Here is an 18676-nt window from a genome sequence, read left to right on the forward strand (position 1 = left end):
TCGATCTCTTATATCTTCTCTCTCTCTCTCTCTCCTTTCTTCTCTTCTTCTCTCTCTCTATTAGAGTATAAGATTTATTTTTTGAACACTGACTTTGCTTCAGGCAGATGAACTGTTGCGTTGAAGGACCTGGAGCACAGTTAAAACCTCAGCTCTGCCCAGTGTTGATAACTGTCATTAACTTCAAAGCATAATCTCCTTTCTCTTCCTATAACATGTCAATTAACCCTCTGTGCAGATCATTACACCGAACCAATTACAGCTCATGAGCTGAAGCCCAGCGTGCTCATCACAATCTTCCCGATGAGCAATCATTACAATCTCTTCAGACATTTAAAGTCCCGTCGCAGACGCATCCTGCCGCCTGCTCCTGGCAGGACTCTGAGCTGTCCCAGGCGTCGCTCTGTGTCCCCTGTTAGGCCTCACCTAATGAAGCATCGGGAAATACAGCCACTGAGTGCTGCTAAGCAACAGGCACTCGTGCTGTTCCCGCTAAAACCCCCTCCCCAGAGAAACTGACACCACTTGGCCCGCCGTGCCCTGCTGCCTCTCTGCCAACAGTCTGCAGTCAGAAGGTCATCTCTAAAACTCTGCGAGACGAAGACGGACGATGTTGGTCTCAGCAGGGTTAGGGTTAGGGTTAGGTTAGGGTTAGCGTTCACTAACTCGTCTCCACGCTGCAGCTTGTTGACCCCCCAAGGCTGAAGGACGCCAAATAGAAGTGGAACGTAACAAAGCACTAAAACAACATGTTTGGGAAGCTGTTACTTATTGTTCCAGTTATTATTGAGTCACTTTCTGCTTCTAGATATTACTTATAGTACTTTACAAAATAAGACCAGGTGTGACTCTCTCACTATTTTCAGAGCTTTTTTTACAAACTGATCATTAAATGGAGAAAATAATCAGCAGATTATTCCAATAATAACAAACAATAATATTAAAATCCTGCGTTCAGCGTGTAACGGATCCGAATACTTCCTTCACCAAAGGTACACTTCACATCGCTTTTCATGACAATTAATTCCTGCAGCATATCAGCCTTAATAAAACGCATGCAATGACTTGAAACTAATTGTAGTTCCATAAATCATCATATATATCATGATTACTTTGCACGAAGCGAACACCTGCGTGCATAATATGGCAGCAATCACGCAACGGAGCAGTCCCGAAAAGCAAGTTGCATATCGTGTTTCATGCTGCACATTATATTCCTTTCATTTATCAAGAATTAATAATCGGTACAATTAGGAACAAACTATGTCAACATGCAAGTCTGAGCAATGCCACGCAGAGTGAAGGGAATGCTGCGGCAGCGTTCATCACACTGCCTTAGTTTGGGCTTGTTCAACCTAATTCTACCGTCACTGTGCGATCACACTGTATTTGTTCTCCACCCTCGGGGGGAACCGCATTTAGTATCAGAGACACTACTCGTGTATCAAAAACACCAGCGGACCACACACTGTGCAGCAGCCGCCGACGCTCATTTCATGCTGCTGTTCCACGGCAATAACTCATACAGGAGACCACACACTCCCACTCCTTCTACAGAGGGAATCAAGTGGTTGTGATAAGACCGCGGGGGAGTGCATTACAGAGCAGCGCTACAGAGGGGAGATGATTGTCAGGGTCTAGCAGGAGGAGGGAACTAACAGCAGGTGGTGGTGGTGATGGAGTTGGTCATCTGCACGCTTACTGTACCCACTGACAAATTACATAAAATACCCTGGAGCTCTTTAAGCATATCAGAGAGGGAGACATGACGTGTGACTCCAGGAACACAGTGTAAGAGCATAACAATAAGATGAAATGTAAATCTGTCTCGTGTGTGAGCTGCAGTTTGGCAGCTGGACACTGTCCTGCTGACTCACAGCCTGGGGTGTCAGAGTGGATCAGAATGACACCTGCAGCCAAAGGATGACGTGAGGTAGATGTCAGAACTTGTGTTGCAGAGTCCACTTGGATCCCACTGCTGGGAAACATCTGTTAGATTCAGGCGTGAAGTTCAAACACACGCTTCCAATGTTATCAGCCGATAAATGGATTTTATCAGGTGTTATCGGGAGCATTGATTTGAAGTGTTGTGGTGTTACTCTGCCGTCGATTGGTGGGATGACTCAGGGAGCAAAGGAGGAAGTGATGTCGTGTAAAGAACGATTAGGAGAGAACTTGTGTACTTGTTTGTACGTAAGTTCACAATACAAGATGAAGGATGTTTTCCAGCAAATCCAAAAGTAACAATGCATTCCTCTTCCTGTCACTACATTACATCACAGACGCTCTGATCCAGAGCGACTTACAGTGAACTAACTACAGGGACAGTCTCCCTGGAGCAACTCAGGGATACAATGGAGGCATTGAACTATTGACCTTCTCGTTTGGAAGGCGTACCTCCAGACCACTAGGCCATCACCACCCATCAGACAGTTGCTGCTACCAAGACTTTAAATAAATAATCAGTTTGACAGCAGCCATGATGCTAAGCTACGCTAATGACCTCCTCACCAGCCGGTAATAAGAGGTATGTCAGCAAGAGAATCCAAAAATGTCCAACAGATATATATGGTTTCTGGGAACTGTAGTTTTTAGAACATGTTATTTAAACAAGAGGATGAAGTGCATTTGTTGGAAACTATTTTCAGCCGTAGATGAAAAGTAAGAGTTTGTTTTACAGCATCAGGAAAGTTTATGTGGGTTTGACTTACAAGAAGGAAGGACGATGTCCCCCAGTGGCAACATGGTGACATCGCTACAGAGACGATGGCTGGAAACAAAGCACTTTATTTAGAGGTAAACTTAAAGTGAGCAAATACAAAATGTTGCTCATAATATCTTATTAACTTATAAACTGTGAAGTTAAACAACGATATCTTTTTGATATTTTTACTTTAACTTTTGAGTGGTTCCCAGAGAACCCGATAAATAAAAAGGCTATAATAACCAATAATAATGAAGCATATGATGCCTGCATATTAGAATATAATAACATTTTATTATCTAATATCACAAATTAAAAATGTGCCTCAGGGATCTTCACAATCTGTAAAGATGTAAAACTTTCCTCATAAATTAAACATTTTTAGACATTAATTAAAATGTGTTACACAATATATATATATATATATATATATATATATATATATATATATATTATATATATATATAATATAATGTATGTGATGTCAATATTTGATAGGAGCATGAGTGCAGAATCTGTGTTTCAAAATCTGAACTTTGATTCCATCTCACATACGGCATAATATATCCCAGAATGCATGTTATAGGATTCAATCAATATTTCAAGGAAATAACTGCATTAATCGTTCTGTATAATTAATCAGCTGACCCCATTTGCAGTGGATGCCCCTCATTTTTTTATGAAGTCATGGGAGCGATGTTGGAGACGGTATGAAGCTGGAACATCGAGATCTGGAGTCAGATTTAGTTCATTGGGACAAACATTTCTTTTCCTGGATCACCGTCTCAAATATTACATTCACATTCAGAGCCAGTGCGTTTGTGCCAGGACGGTAAAAGGTGTGCTTGTTTTATTAATTGCAAAGTGCAGGAGTTCACCGTGAACATTTGTTAGAGCTGGGGAAGCAGGTGCATTGAAAGACATACCTGATGCTATTTCTGTTTGGACATTTGTTGCCAACCAGAAGGAATTTCAACACAGAGATTATGAAAGAGCTGCTTAGTCACCAAGCTGACTCTGTATATAGATCTGTAGTGGGGCAGTAACGCCATGTTGGTTCTCCTTTAAACTCTGTGTATTCTTTTATTAAGTGACCTCACAATAAGTCTGTAATAAACTGTGTAGCCAAAATACAGTCAGCGTCCCCATTAAATGATATTGTATCAGGCTTTCAATCTGAGCCTTGGCTTCAAACTTGTACTTGTTACTACAAATAAATAAAAATACATGAAGATCAATGTTGCTAATCATCAACATATCCCACACGGATATAAAATATGCCTCTAGCATTTTGTGTACAGAAAATAATGAATTCAATGAAAATGTAAGAATATTTAGTAGTTATGATCAGGACTGAATTTAAAATGATATTAAAAGAGTATTTAATGGCAGTTTATTGATATTTGTGTCTCTCGGGACACCAGAGTCCAACATGGCTCCTCTCTGACAGCTCCAAAAACCACTGGATCCTTCATTTACCATAATGCACCATGAAGCATCTTCACATCCTGAACGTATCTTGTGTGTGGTCTTTCTTGCTCCACTTCCTGTATGTAACGAAGGTGTCGCTATAAATGTGTTGCCTCAGACTAAACCGAGATAACCCCTGATGAGGCCTTCAGGAAATACTAAAAGGTATTTTCTTTTAGACTTTGAAAGGTTCCCTTCAGAGCCACAGCGACATTATACTTCGTAGAACTTCTTATGACAGGCGAACCGACTCAAAGACTGCCCCTTTAAGATGAGGATAGTTGACATACTAGAGTATTTTGTACCGAGGGACTTTGTGTGCTGAGAAAACAGAGCAGCCGGCTCAAGAGAGCGGGTGACTCCCACAGAGAGCATCAGCGCCACAGGAACACATTCCCATCGATCTGTGTGGAGACCTTCATCAAGCTCCCAGTAGGACGCTGCAGCAAAGTGAAAATAATCTACTGGCAACAAAGTGCAACTAGGGCGACTGCCTCAAATCATTGTTCAATAAGCAGCGGTCAGACCGTATATTAACAACTTTCTTGCTTGGAGAAGAAAGGTGAGTAGAAATCCATCCAGCAGCATGAGGCAGCACAGCCGGCTGCAAAGCACAGATTTGATCTCACAAACAGGAGCCATGGAAATATTATCTGGAGTGAACGAAACCACAGAACACTTCAGCAACACTCCATTAATCATTGACACAGGATGTGTCCAGCTAATGTACCAGCAGAGTCGAGGGGACGGCAACACAAGAATCTTCACTTATTTTAGTTTTAATCAATTCATTAAAAGTGCTAAATCAAACTCGAAGACACGAGTAATGAAAAACGCCATCATTTAAAAATCCAAGATGCAAATACTGGTGAAATGAAAGACATTAAAAACAGCAACACAGCTCATATTCATCAACTGCTCGGCTCAAATTGCTTAAAATGAACATGACAGATTAAATGAATGACTTCATTAAGTGAAGTTAAGAAGACAAACGTCCTTCTATAGGTTGTGCATTACAGAATGAGTTAAGTGTCCAGAGTCCACGGCTATTGAAGCCGCAGGCGATCTGTGTGATTTCAAACGAAGTGGGTCGTGTGTTTATGGTAACCCTCGACAACCTATCCGAACCATAACAACCTTGCAAGAGTTTCGCAAATGTAGAGCGACCACGTCGACACCAGATGTCTGAATATGTGGGGACATCGATGGGATCTCACGAGTACATTCAGTGACGTATATTTCTTATTTTCTGGAAGTATTAGCCTCCTATAAATACTACTGAAGTAAATGTACACAGATGTAGTAACAAGAAGACGAGCGGTGTGAAGCTTTAATGCTAACATGCTCACGATCTTAACATGCTGTGCTCACCATGCTAGCTTATCGTGTTAGCATGCTAACGTTAGCTAATTAGCACGAAACACAAGTTACAGCTGATTCTGAGAACTTAGAACTTGCATAAACAGTTTAGTGATATTTTGTACCAACTGTAATGGAAACCAAGTCAGACTGTGTCATGAGACAAACAGAAATCTACCTCATGGTGGAGCTCGAGGAAGGAAACGTCTGTGAATATGAATATCAGTACAAAATGTAATCTGTCTGGATCAAACAACAACAAACAAAGTTATTGTCTTGTCACAAAAACTCCAATAAAAAGAGATTGATGGAATTTTGAAGCTAAAATCGTTGTTTCAATCAATTTGCTGCTTAATTTCTTTGACGAACAGATTTGTGTGAGTAATGAGACTTAAAGGTTTTATCTTTCTATGTTTTCAATGCCGTGAGGACCACAAATAAAAAGTGCAGGTAAGTTTTATTGTAATTTTAATCAACAAATCCAGAATTTTTGAATAAATGCCTTGAAGCCAAACATCTCAAAAACAAGACTGAAGAAGTTTAATAGAAACAGAAATTATGGATAAAAGTAAAGAAAACTGAATTTATGTTTTTTGCCATTTAAATGAGGATCTGAGTGCTTTTTTATATTTTATTTGTTTTGCTTAGATGACTAAAAAATAACATAAAATCTGTGAAAAAGACTTTCATCAGGACATTTACAAATTGTCTCTTCATTCTGAAGCCGATAAATCAAAGTATTGATGTCCTTCTGTTATGAAACTCAGTATCTTGCATTATGAATGAGCCAATCACCTGGATTTAAAATATGCTCGATCGTTTTATTGACTGCTGCTCGAGGAAACAAGTTGTGAAATCCTGTGTCCTTGATGAAGTGGAGATGCACATATACATACTGAGGAAGTAGGAGCATTACAGCCGTATGTTATTAAAGACGGGCTTTTTTGAGCTTTTTGATGTTCGACGAGAGCGTGAACACATTTGGAGCATCAACAGGTTCTCTTTGGGGATGAAAGCAGCCTGTGAGGAAAAGCAAAGGGGGAAATGCCCTTCTAATCGTACATACAACACAGATGGAGGATCTGTGTGTTTGGCTACACCGGGCCACCCTCCAGCTCAGCTGACTCATGTTCATCAGCGTCTACATGCCTCAGATCTGCAGGACTCCACACACACAATCCGCGTTAAGATTACAGAGTGTATTATGAGGCTTTTAGCCGCCTGTGGCCCTGTGAGGAAGAATCGGACGGATCGAACAGCACGTCAAATGCATCCTTGAAAACCTTTCAATCCCCCTATAGCTGCCACATCGTATCCTTCAGTCAAATATGTTTCTTATATTGTCTGTGAATAAAATGCTTTCCTGTGCTGTGGGATCAGTTTAGTTCTAACCAGAAGTGTGAGACTGGTCTGCATGTTCACACATAAACACTTGTTATTTTGGTATACATGAATAAAAAGTCATAATATGCTAAATAGTCAATACATTTGTTTTTGTCTTCTTTCAGACGAGTGGAAAGAAACATCTAAAATCCACATCCAGAGTTTGTGCTTCTAACTTTGTGTGTGTGTAGATTTAAACTCTCCACAGCTACATTACATAACGCCCCATGTACATATTAAACACTTGTAATATAAAGTTGTGTTGATGTGAGTCATGAAGTGGGGAAGCTTCATGATATCTGTTAGTTACATGTTTGACCCTGTTCACCTGTAGTGTGTACAACATGTATGACCCTGTTCACCTGTAGTGTGTACAACATGTATGACCCTGTTCATCTGTAGTGTGTACAACATGTATGACTCTGTTCACCTGTAGTGTGTACAACATGTATGACTCTGTTCACCTGTAGTGTGTACAACATGTATGACTGTTCACCTGTAGTGTGTACAACATGTATGACCCTGTTCACCTGTAGTGTGTACAACATGTATGACTCTGTTCACCTGTAGTGTGTACAACATGTATGACTCTGTTCACCTGTAGTGTGTACAACATGTATGACTCTGTTCACCTGTAGTGTGTACAACATGTATGACCCTGTTCACCTGTAGTGTGTACAACATGTATGACTCTGTTCACCTGTAGTGTGTACATGTATGACTCTGTTCACCTGTAGTGTGTACAACATGTATGACCCTGTTCACCTGTAGTGTGTACATGTATGACTCTGTTCACCTGTAGTGTGTACAACATGTATGACTCTGTTCACCTGTAGTGTGTACAACATGTATGACTCTGTTCACCTGTAGTGTGTACAACATGTATGACTCTGTTCACCTGTAGTGTGTACAACATGTATGACTCTGTTCACCTGTAGTGTGTACAACATGTATGACCCTGTTCACCTGTAGTGTGTACAACATGTATGACTCTGTTCACCTGTAGTGTGTACAACATGTATGACTCTGTTCACCTGTAGTGTGTACAACATGTATGAATGTTACAATACATATCTCTAAAGGAGCTTTTCTCTAAAGGAGCTTTTTCTCACATTCTTCAGCAGAAGTCTCCACTTCAGCAGCACTTACATACACCAAACTTTCCACTTTCATTCCTCTCTATATTCTCAAGCTTTGTACACATATATTTCATAACCCTTTCCTAAAGAAGAGTGAAAATTGATATATTTTATGGCTTAGATGGCAGTATTGTCTGATTTATGGAGTGACAAACCATTGACTCCAATATGTGAACAAATTAAAACAAGAACTTTGAACCTGCTTCATCCAATATTCACATTTCTGTTCCGGAAATGTAGCAAAAAAGCACAAATTTAACAAGATAATGCTTCATTTGCATATTTAAATATAACTTGTAATACAAAAACATATTGTCTTAATGTCCTGTAGTGGCTCACATTAAGGCGACAGGATTTGTGCAGTATAATCTACATTTATAATAATAATACTCTACAGAATTACACTCATTTATAAAATGCCTTATACGTTATAATGGCTTCTTTGAATGGGCTGATTCATAATGCACTCTCCTTTAGTGGCCTCGTCCTACTGCTACAAACTGTATATAATGTGTGAGTGCAAGTTAAGAAATCTGTAAGTGGCACTTGCTGTGCAGCGTAATGGAAACTGTGACTGGCACAATAGGGCCCGGCATCTGACTCATCTTCACAGAGCGCTTTCATTAGGAAGGAGGGCCGCTGAATGTGTCTGTGAGGGGGGGTTGCAGTTGACTCCACTATTATGTAAATATTCATGAACTATTTTCAACACTCGTGAGTTACTTTGGCATTCGAACACTCTTGTCTCGTTGTCGGCAGTTATTTATTTAGCATAACAAGAGTGTTTTATGGTCAGTGATGCGCTGTGTTTACTATGTTTTACATTAAAGCTGCACATCCAACTCTGCAGCTCCCCTCAGCAATTAAGTGTGTTGATAGCCTTTTAGCTCATTGTTTTGATTCTCCATCTGCAGCTATTCTCAGGGGGGGAAAGAAAGTTGTGATCAACCGGCTGTACGGTACGCTACAGTTGAAGAAACCGACAATATTTTAGTTGGTGGAGACCAAAACTAAGATTAAATACGATTTGTCAGGAGGCCAGAAACCAAACGAATGCTAATGTGCTGGATGTGTAAATAGGCAAGTGTTGTGCATGATTAGCCGATAATATATCAGATGTTGTGATTTGTCATTTGTTGTGACATACTCAGATTATATTTTTCTGTAAATAGAATCTTAACAGTTATTTTAACACAACAGAACAGCTAATGTCACCAAAACGACATTTCTGACGGTTGGAGATTAACAGCGAGTTTGAAACAAAACAACTCGTTTACATTCAAACAATGAAACTAGTTGGTTAGGATTAGGAAGAAGATCATGGTTTGGGTCAGAAAAAGGTTTGTTATGTAACTTAAGTTATGTACGCAAGACAAAATAAGTCGACATGTTGACAGATTCTGCATTTATGAAACATTCTGGTTTCTCCATTTGTAGCCCGATTAGTATTGACCAATCAAATTCCAGCAGGCTTTGGTTGAATACAAACAGTTGATGCAGAAGAGGCCGAACACGTTGGCCAAGAATGAAATCTTGGAAGCTGTCAGCCGACAGTTGACAATAATTTATCTTTTTATCAGATGCTTGTGAAACAACCCGGACGAAGACGTCGTCTCGGAACTCAAGAATGAGTCTTATTCTTTGCTCCCGTCATAATAACTATGGAAACTGGAGGTCGCAGCCTAAACATTTTGAACTTTGCTGCGGTGATCCAGCTGACCAATAGATGACAGCGGAGCCAATCAGGAGGCAGTTGTAAGGACACACCACCTCCAATCATTGCTCCAGATAACGACTAATAAACTGCCGTTTAATCAGCTGATGGCGATTGACGCGGCCGTCAGCCTTTCATTAAAGATGACTTATTGGTCAGTTTTGACATTTAGAAACAAAGTGCTGGAGAGGCCCAAACGCAATTTTCTATTAACTTTAATTCTCAGAACACTTTTTCATTTTGATTATTGTTTGTAGCAAATATGGTGTTCATTAAAAAAGCAATTATGTTTTTGTCTGCCATTTAATAGGGTTTTAAAGAGCCGCTCACCCTGATTAACTTCATTAGTCTGAGTTTCAGGAAGAGCTTTACTAATGTTGTGTTTTATTGTTGTTTCAGAGGAACTCACTCAGTCAAGTCCAAAGTAAATACTTACAGTAATATAAACATTAATACACTAAATAAATATATATATATACACACATATTTTTATGGGTAAGTCCAGAGTAAACCCAGGCGCAGAACACTAGACTCTAGAAAAGGATGGTGCGAGAATAATGGCAGGCAGGCAGGCAGGCAGGCAGGCAGGCAGGCAGGCAGGCAGGCAGGCAGGCAGGCAGGCAGGCAGGCAGGAGATGAGCGACAAGTTATGCAGTGTTCCGGGGTAGTAGAAACAACAATTTGGTGATGAGTGGCTGGAAGACCGGGGTAGATAAACTGTGCTGGGATGAGTTGATTGTAGCCAGGTGAGCAGATTGGAGTTGATGGATTGAATGAGATCAGCTGCTGAAGTCTTTGACCGCGCCCATGCCACATACACACACACACACACACACACACGCACAAAGAGACAGGGAAAACATGGACAGGAAAACACTAGGGATACAGATGGGACCGTGACAGAACCCCGCCCCCCCTCAACGGGAGCCTCCAGGCGACCCACCAGGCTTGTCCGGGCAGACCAGTAACAAAATCCAAACCTATGTGACTCCACGGGCGACTAGGAACTGGGAGCGGCAGAAGCAAACCGGCAGCCCTTGCTGCGGGCGCAGACCATGCAGGCAAGAACAAAGGCCCAGGAATCAACCTCCATCGAAGACCACCAAAAGTGACGGCGAAGCAGGGAAAGTGTCCGGTTAACCCCGGGTGGCATGCAAAACGAGAGGCATGAACCCACTGAAGAACAGAATCTGGAACAAACAGACGGTTATTTGGACCATTACCAGGATCAGGTTGGTCCTTTTGAGCATTCTTGATAACTCCCTTTATCTCCCACGTAACAACGCCCACTATGCTGGAAGAGGGAACAATAGTAACAGGAGCGGCCGAATCCTGGTCAATGGAAAACAGTCTGGACAGAGCATCAGGTTTACCGTTCTTGGAACCTGGACGAAAAGTCAGTGTGAAATGGAACCTGCCGAAGAACAATGCCCAGCGAGCTTGCCGGGAATTTAGTCTCTTGGCGGATTGAATGTAAGCCAGGTTCCTGTGATCCGTCCAGACGATGAACGGCTGCTCCAACTCCAACGCCAGCTTAACCGCGAGTAGTTCCCTGTTGCCGACGTCGTAGTTCTGTTCAGCCCCAGACAGGCGTCTGGAGAAAAACGCACAAGGATGGAGCTTCTGGTCAGTCGTAGAGCGTTGGGACAGAATTGCCCCTACTCCAGAGTTGGAGGCATCCACCTCGACGATAAACTGCAAAGCTGGGTCGGGATGAATGAGGATCGGAGCTGACGTAAACCGTTTCTTCAGCTCTGTAAATGCACCCTCAGCCTGAGGAGTCCATGAGAAGGATGCTGCCGGGGATGTAAGTTGATTAAGGGGTCCGGCAACCCGGCTGTAGTCCCTGATGAACCGGCGATAGAATTTAGCGAAACCCAGGAAACGCTGGAGCTGCTTCTGAGTGGTAGGTTGGGGCCACTGAGCCCCTGCTTGAACCTTTTCTGGATCCGTCCTGACCTACCCCTTCTCGATAATGTACCCCAGGAAGTCCACCGAATCCACATGAAACTTGCATTTCTCGGCCTTCACAAACAATTTATTCCCCAGAAGCCTTTGGAGAAGTTGTTGCATGTGTTGTACATGCTCCTCCAAAGTGCAGGAAAAAATCAGGATGTCGTCCAGATAGACAAATACAGAACGATTCAGCAGGTCTCGGAGGACATCGTTCACTAGAGTCTGGAAAACGGCGGGTGCATTGGTGAGTCCAAATGGCATCACCAGGTATTCAAAATGACTAAGGGGGGGTGTTGAATGCAGTCTTCCACTCATCCCCCTGCCGTATGCGGACCTAATGGTAAGCGTTCCTGAGGTCGAGCTTGGAGAAGATGATAGCTCCATGTAATGGCTCGAAGGCTGAATTGATGAGGGGCAGGGGATACTTGATCTTAATAGTAATGTTGTTCAGACCCCGATAATCAATACATGGCCGAAGCGATTTGTCCGGATGTAGACCTCCATGGCCTCTCACTCAGGTCGGGACAGGTTGAATAGGCAGCTTGAAGGTTAGAGGAGCGCCGGGAAGAGTGTCAATGGCACAGTCGTAAAGTCGATGAGGAGGCAGAAACAGGGCCCGCTGTTTACTAAAGACCTCTCCCAGGTTATGATAAACAGCAGGAACTGCAGACAAGTGTACTGACTCGGGTTTGGATGTGGGTCTGGTGCAACCCGCTGGGGAAAGTGCAGACTGCAGGCAGGAGGAGTGACAAAAAGAGCTCCAGCTCTTGACTTTTCCAGTTAACTAGTCTATGTGGGGGTTGTGCAATTTCAACCAAGGCTGGCCTAGTGCTAGGGGTGTGTGGGGAGAAGGCATAACATGAAACCTTATCTCTTCATGGTGGTTGCCTGACAGGATGAGATGAAGTGGTTCATTGATATGAGTGACCTGGGCCAGGAACCTTCCATTCAACCCTCTAGCAGATAGGGGCGTTGACAGAGGTTGAGTAGCGATATCAGCCGAGACCACTAATTGGGTGTCCAGGAAACTCTCATCTGCTCCAGAATCAACCAGGGCTGGCAGGGAGATAGCTTGATGGTTCACCAACAATGTGGCCTGCAGGGGTCTTCGGTCTTGTGGGGCAGAAGAAGTGGTCTTGGACAGGAAAACTCTAGGGATACAGATGGGACCATGACACATATATATATATATATATCATATATATATATATATATATATATATATATATATATATATATATATATATATATATATATATATATATATATATATATATATGTATATATATATATATGTATATACACATATATATATATATATATATATATATATATATATATATATATGTATATACACATATATATATATCATATATATGATTGTTTGCACTTTTTGTAAGTCGCTCTGGACAAAAGCGTCAGCTAAATGAACTGTAATGTAATGTAATATATATACATATGATATATATATATATATACATATGATATATATATATGTGCGCATATATACTGTATATATATATATATACATATGAGAACAATTTGCCCTCACCACATGCAGCCATCACTTAGTGTCACATTGGGTGCAGTTAGTCGCAGGTATAAATAAAGTCAACTCTCAGCGTCTCTCTGGGTGATGGGGGGGGGGGGGGGGGGGCAGCTGGCATGTATGACAGTATCACAGCTGGGCTCCAGTTTCAGACCTCCAGTCTTATTAATGTTTCTTTCGGAGCAGTTTATGGCAGGATGATGATGATGATGAGCATCTGCTCACAGATCACCACTACAAGTTACAAGTTCTCTAGAAATTAACATTGTGTTTTCAACAAGCTGATCCTGCAGCTGCAGGTGTGTTTAGTCCTCTATGAGTGACTGTGCAGCCTCAGTTTAAAGTGCAGGCTTCTCATACAGCAGCTACTGCTAATGTTACCACAACTACCACTGCACCTGCGTTGACCACTCCAGCTGCTGCTACATTTTTAATGACACTGTTTCTGTTCCACACACTCAAAGACATTCGGTGCAAGATTCTACTGCTGCCTTTTTGCAATGTCTACACCGTCTACTGCTCATGCATACTACTACTACTACTATTAAAGGTTACAAATACCGGAACTACTGTCGTGGATATTTATCGCTCACAACATTGTGGTATGAAACAGAGAGGAATCAATAAAGCACAGACACAGATATAGTTGATTAATTATTATTTCGTTGCACAACAAACAATAATAATGGGAACACTACCTGCTTCCAAGCACAACCGCGTAGTGTCCCTCAGACAAAGACAATCTTGCCCCTTATATCGGAGCTGCACGAACCCTGTCGCAACATACATCGATCTACTTCCATTGCCTCAAACTTCATGGCACCAAGGTAATCTATTCCAGATGTTGATTTCGCTTATCTTAACACTACTTTTACAAGGATATTTAATAATGATGCAGCTCCTGAGACTTGAGCCTTTAAATCCCTTTTTACTCCATATTCTTTTCCATTATACTATTTACATTTCCTTCAAATGTTATTTTGTGAATATGTGGGATTTCCTTTTTATGTCGAGAGAGAAATAAATATGTATAATATTTGTCAGAAGATAAGGTGCAGCTTGAGGTTAGTAGTGAACAGATGATCAATGTATTATTTGTTCTCTGGTGATTTATTCTGCTGTCACTGTGCACGTCCACAATCGTAGCACGACATATCTTAATACACATCTTTGCACCATTTTTACTGTCCCACATTTAATTAGTTTCCACAAACAGCTCGTAGTTGAGTCCAAATTGTTTTCTTTATCTTTGCAGCAGGTTTCAGCTGCACGAAGATGCTTTCGATTCTTTTCACTTTTAGCGCTCAAAATAATTATTTGGAAATGCATTGATGGAGCGCAGAAGAAAGAATATAGTTTTGTTATCTCTAAGAAGGAAGATGACGTGTAAGACCTCAGCAGGTGAGAGCACAAGGTGATGAGAGAGAGATCAAGTAACTGCAGTAATATTAAGAATACTGAAACATATCGTTCATGTAAGTTGTTGGTGTTTCATGTAATGATGGTGGTCATTGGTCATTTCAGTAAATTAGAGTTCAGATACTCTGCAGGCCTTCGCTCCGACACGCAGCTCATGCATTTGGCCTCACACTTGACTTACAGGCATTGTGGTTAAAGGATAAACCGGGTAATATTCCAGACCATCCTCTCCGACCAAACTGGACGTATAGGTCGCCTGTCTGCTTATTACGACCCATATTTACGTTAATTGGTGCGGCGACCTTTAGTGGTCGAAGTAATTATGTCAGGAGCAAAAGAAGAAGTAAGGTGACGTAGTAAAAACAGTGACTAAGTCTGCAGAGGGAGGAGGTCAGGGTGGAGGAATGTGTCGACCGAACACATGACTCGCTGTTTATATCCTGTAAAAACAAAACTCAACGTTGACTTGTTTTATTTTACGTGAAAGAAAAACGTGTTGAACCCAAACTAAGATCTTTTGTTTCACTTCACAACGTTCACCACGTGTTTAAACTGCGTCCGTTTCACAACGAGGTCATGTCCTGTGTGTCGCTGTGGAAGTGAGGTTTGATGATGCCATGTGTGCTCAATGTCAACAAATCTGTGAAAAGTCCGTCTGTCAAAACGTTCCCGGACGTACAGTTTCATTTTAAAAATATGCTAAATGACTTCCTAAACCAGCTGAGCACTTCCGTTTTTAAGTTTTAGAAAAGGAAGGAATTGTGCGTTCATTGGGGACTATTTTCAGCTGCGGATTGATACACATTTGTTGCTCTATTGTTAGTATTAACAGCAGCAGAGGAGTGTTTGTAGGACTGAGTCACAACAAGCTACAAGGTTGATTGTAATTAATTGATTAATTGATATTGGAGGAATAATACATCAGGATTCATAGAGTCTGTTTTAGGATCAGAACTGTTGGTTTATTTGTTTTCTTGAGGTTTGCTGACGATAATAAAAAGTATAAAACGTCACCAGACTCATCCTTTAATCCTTTGTGTTTTTCATGATTCACAAGTTGGCAAATGTGTAAATCAGCTGATGTGTTAGTTTATAATCACAAGTCTCCAGGATGTATTCAACTAGACAGCAGATTTAGAAACGTCTTAATGACCCGACTCCATTTTTTAAACATTGTAATTTGAACTTTGCAATCAGCAAGAAGAAGCACTTGTTCTGAAGGAGTTGTTCTCAAACTAATTAATGCAATTCCTGTCTTTTAACTGCATTTCCTTCTTATTCAGTGTTTCCATTCAAATATTCAATTCCTGTACATTTTGCAGTAAAACTCTGACTGTCCACTGAACTCTTCTCCCTCGTGTTAAGAGTATGATAATGTATAACAGCGTCCTGGAACAGACTCAGCCCGCTGCAGTAAATGCATCCACTTCACAGAACATGAATATTACAATGGCTCTCGTTGCTGTAGCCTAGAAACAACAGCGGCTCCACATCCACAGCTCCGTGCAGACGTCTCTTTTTAAGTGTTGCCTGGCAAACTGCAGGGCAGGCATGGTGCATTAGTTCCCCCCTGATAAAAAAGTCCTCATCTTCAACAACACTGTCTGACTTCAAAAATGGAGAAAGCGCTCCTCAGAGTGACCTCTGCAGGGCGAGAGAGTTCATTTCAAAATGTCCTGCCGCCAACTCATTTTAGTAACGTGCACATTTGAATCAATTAAATAAACTGTAACTCAATTCGCTGAAGCTTCATTCTGTATTTTGGAGATTAAAATGCAGGAATGTGGTTTTGATTGTGGAGTGTAAAGAGAGAAACTCAGTGCTCCCTTCACTGCCTGAAATAAATCTTTATGACGTAAATGCATCATCGTAAGTCGCGTCACACTGATGCAATACACGTCTCCTTTTAGGGGGAAACAGAAGAAGTGAATGCATTCATGGAAACTGGACCAGCTCTCACCCAAAACCCCTTTTTCATTTAGAATCACTTGTTGTAGTGAAGCTCTTTGGTCACACACCAAACCTCAGAGAGATCCGAACATGTAATGAAAGCAGAGCCGGATCAGGAGAAGTCTCTTCAACTCTCCGAACTCCTGAGCCCAGAGGAGCTGTCCCTTCAGCACCACAGAGCCTCGTCATCCTCCATATCTGCAGGCTGAGAGAGGAAACCTTAAACCCGTTAACTGTCACACTTTCAAAGTGGAATCATAACGTCTTCCAGCTGCAACACAGATGGTGTGTGTGTGTGTGTGTGTGTGTGTGTGTGTGTGTGTGTGTGTGTGTGTGTGTGTGTGTGTGTGTGTGTGTGTGTTTAAACAGTGTGCGTGCGCTACGTCATCCTCCAGTTGTTCTTTAGTATGAATCCAAATATCCTCTCGTGAAGCACAACTCCCCTCGGACCAGCGAGAGACTACTGCAACATGTTGCTTTAAAAACTTTATCTTAAGACTCAAGAGAAAAGCTCGTGGCGGCTCTGGATGTGAACATGTGCTCTCGCTATATTGTTGCCGTTTTGTTACCTCTCAAATGTAATTGTCCTCATAATAAACCATGTTCTGTTGCGCAACAGCTGTATTACACCATAGTGAGAAGCACCTGTAATGGTTATCGGGTTTGACTGAGGCTCACCTAAAGAAACGGACACTTACCTATAGTGGTTATAACCGTGATGGCAAAGTAAAATGACCCTGCGAATTTCCACTGCACCCCGGCTCTGTGGGGCTCTGCCTCCATGATGATGGTCTCCAGTTTGCGATAATCATCCTCGCTGATGTTATATTTCCCCTGGAGACGCTTCTCCTCGGCTTCCAGCTGCTCTTTTTCCCGCATCTCGAAGTCGGACTCCAGGGCGTCAAACACGGCGGCCCCGACGAGCAGGTATGTAAACGTGCAGATGATCAGGGACAAGGTCCGCACGTTTTGCCGCTTCATGGCCAACAGGAACCGGCAACCGAGGGGCTCATGTCCCCTCGGATTCCCCGGGAAGGCGCAGCAAGCGTGGGGAAAACCGTGTGGACAGCGCCTGGAGGTGGAGGCGCAGAAAGGAGCGCTCCGGTGACGGTGACCGCGGTGGTCGCCGGAGTCGGAGCAGCGGTGGAAATCCGCCGCCTTGTAGTGATCCCGGTGACAGAACCCCAGATCCTGCTCCTGGTTCGCGGAGAGACACAAGAGACTGCTCGATCGCCTGAACCAGGAGCCCTGCAGCCGAAAGACCCTGCGCAAGACCTGCCCAAACCAAGTCCTCCCGGTGCGCAGTGCCATCAACAAGCTGCTTCCAGGATCGCCTGTTGGTCTCTGCGCTCCTCGTGTGAACTACACTGATGTGAATAAATTGTTCCAAACAAATAAATGATCGGATCCTTGTTTCTTTCTTTTCTTTGATGCTCCACTCACTTTGATTTAAAATGTCCTAAAACAAGACATCGTTCCGCCTGTCTGGAAGTTTCAGCTGAACACCAACCTGTTCATTGTAACCTCATCAGCACGCGGGCTATTTTTATCAGCCTGTTCCCCAAATACAAAAAAAAGAAATCCAGTTTCTGTGAAATCCTCAAATCTTGCTCGCAAACAGCGGAGGACATCCTCATTAGAAATGTGCTGAGTCGTCGGTAACACCGGAGGGTCACAGAGTGCGGAGGAACATCACGTTTGGAAATGTTACTCACACAATGCTCAGATCAAACATCTTATTTCTCCTTTCAGTGGATTTATTCCTGGATCCACCTCACCACTTGTTAGAGGAATACAATCCAAGCATGCAACAAATCATCTTCGACAGCAGGCTCCATCGCAAAGTAGAGTTTCCCCAAATGTAAATGTGTTATAGGATGAGTAGAGGATTAAAAACAAAGATACTTCTGAGCTCGAATAAGCAAAATTCATTTAAAAAAATAAATAAAAGCTACCGCGCACTCCGTGCCCGCAGTGGCTCCGTTGCGCACATCCAAACCTCCTCTCCCGCACTGTCTGCTGATGACTTTAAA

General features: G+C 42.2%; 1 protein-coding gene across 1 annotated transcript in view; it reads right to left on the bottom strand.

Moving 5' to 3' along the window:
* Positions 1-18393, bottom strand: part of kcnk9 (potassium channel, subfamily K, member 9) — a 40131-nt gene extending 21738 nt beyond the window's left edge. The window contains exon 1 of the mRNA XM_029443798.1: positions 17342-18393. Coding sequence (XP_029299658.1) covers positions 17342-17954 — 613 coding nt within the window. The 5' untranslated portion in view covers positions 17955-18393. The remainder of the gene's footprint in view (positions 1-17341) is intronic.
* Between the last annotated feature and the right edge of the window lie 283 nt (positions 18394-18676).

This window comes from Cottoperca gobio, chromosome 11, assembly GCF_900634415.1.
Source record: "Cottoperca gobio chromosome 11, fCotGob3.1, whole genome shotgun sequence".
Lineage (NCBI taxonomy): Eukaryota > Metazoa > Chordata > Actinopteri > Perciformes > Bovichtidae > Cottoperca > Cottoperca gobio.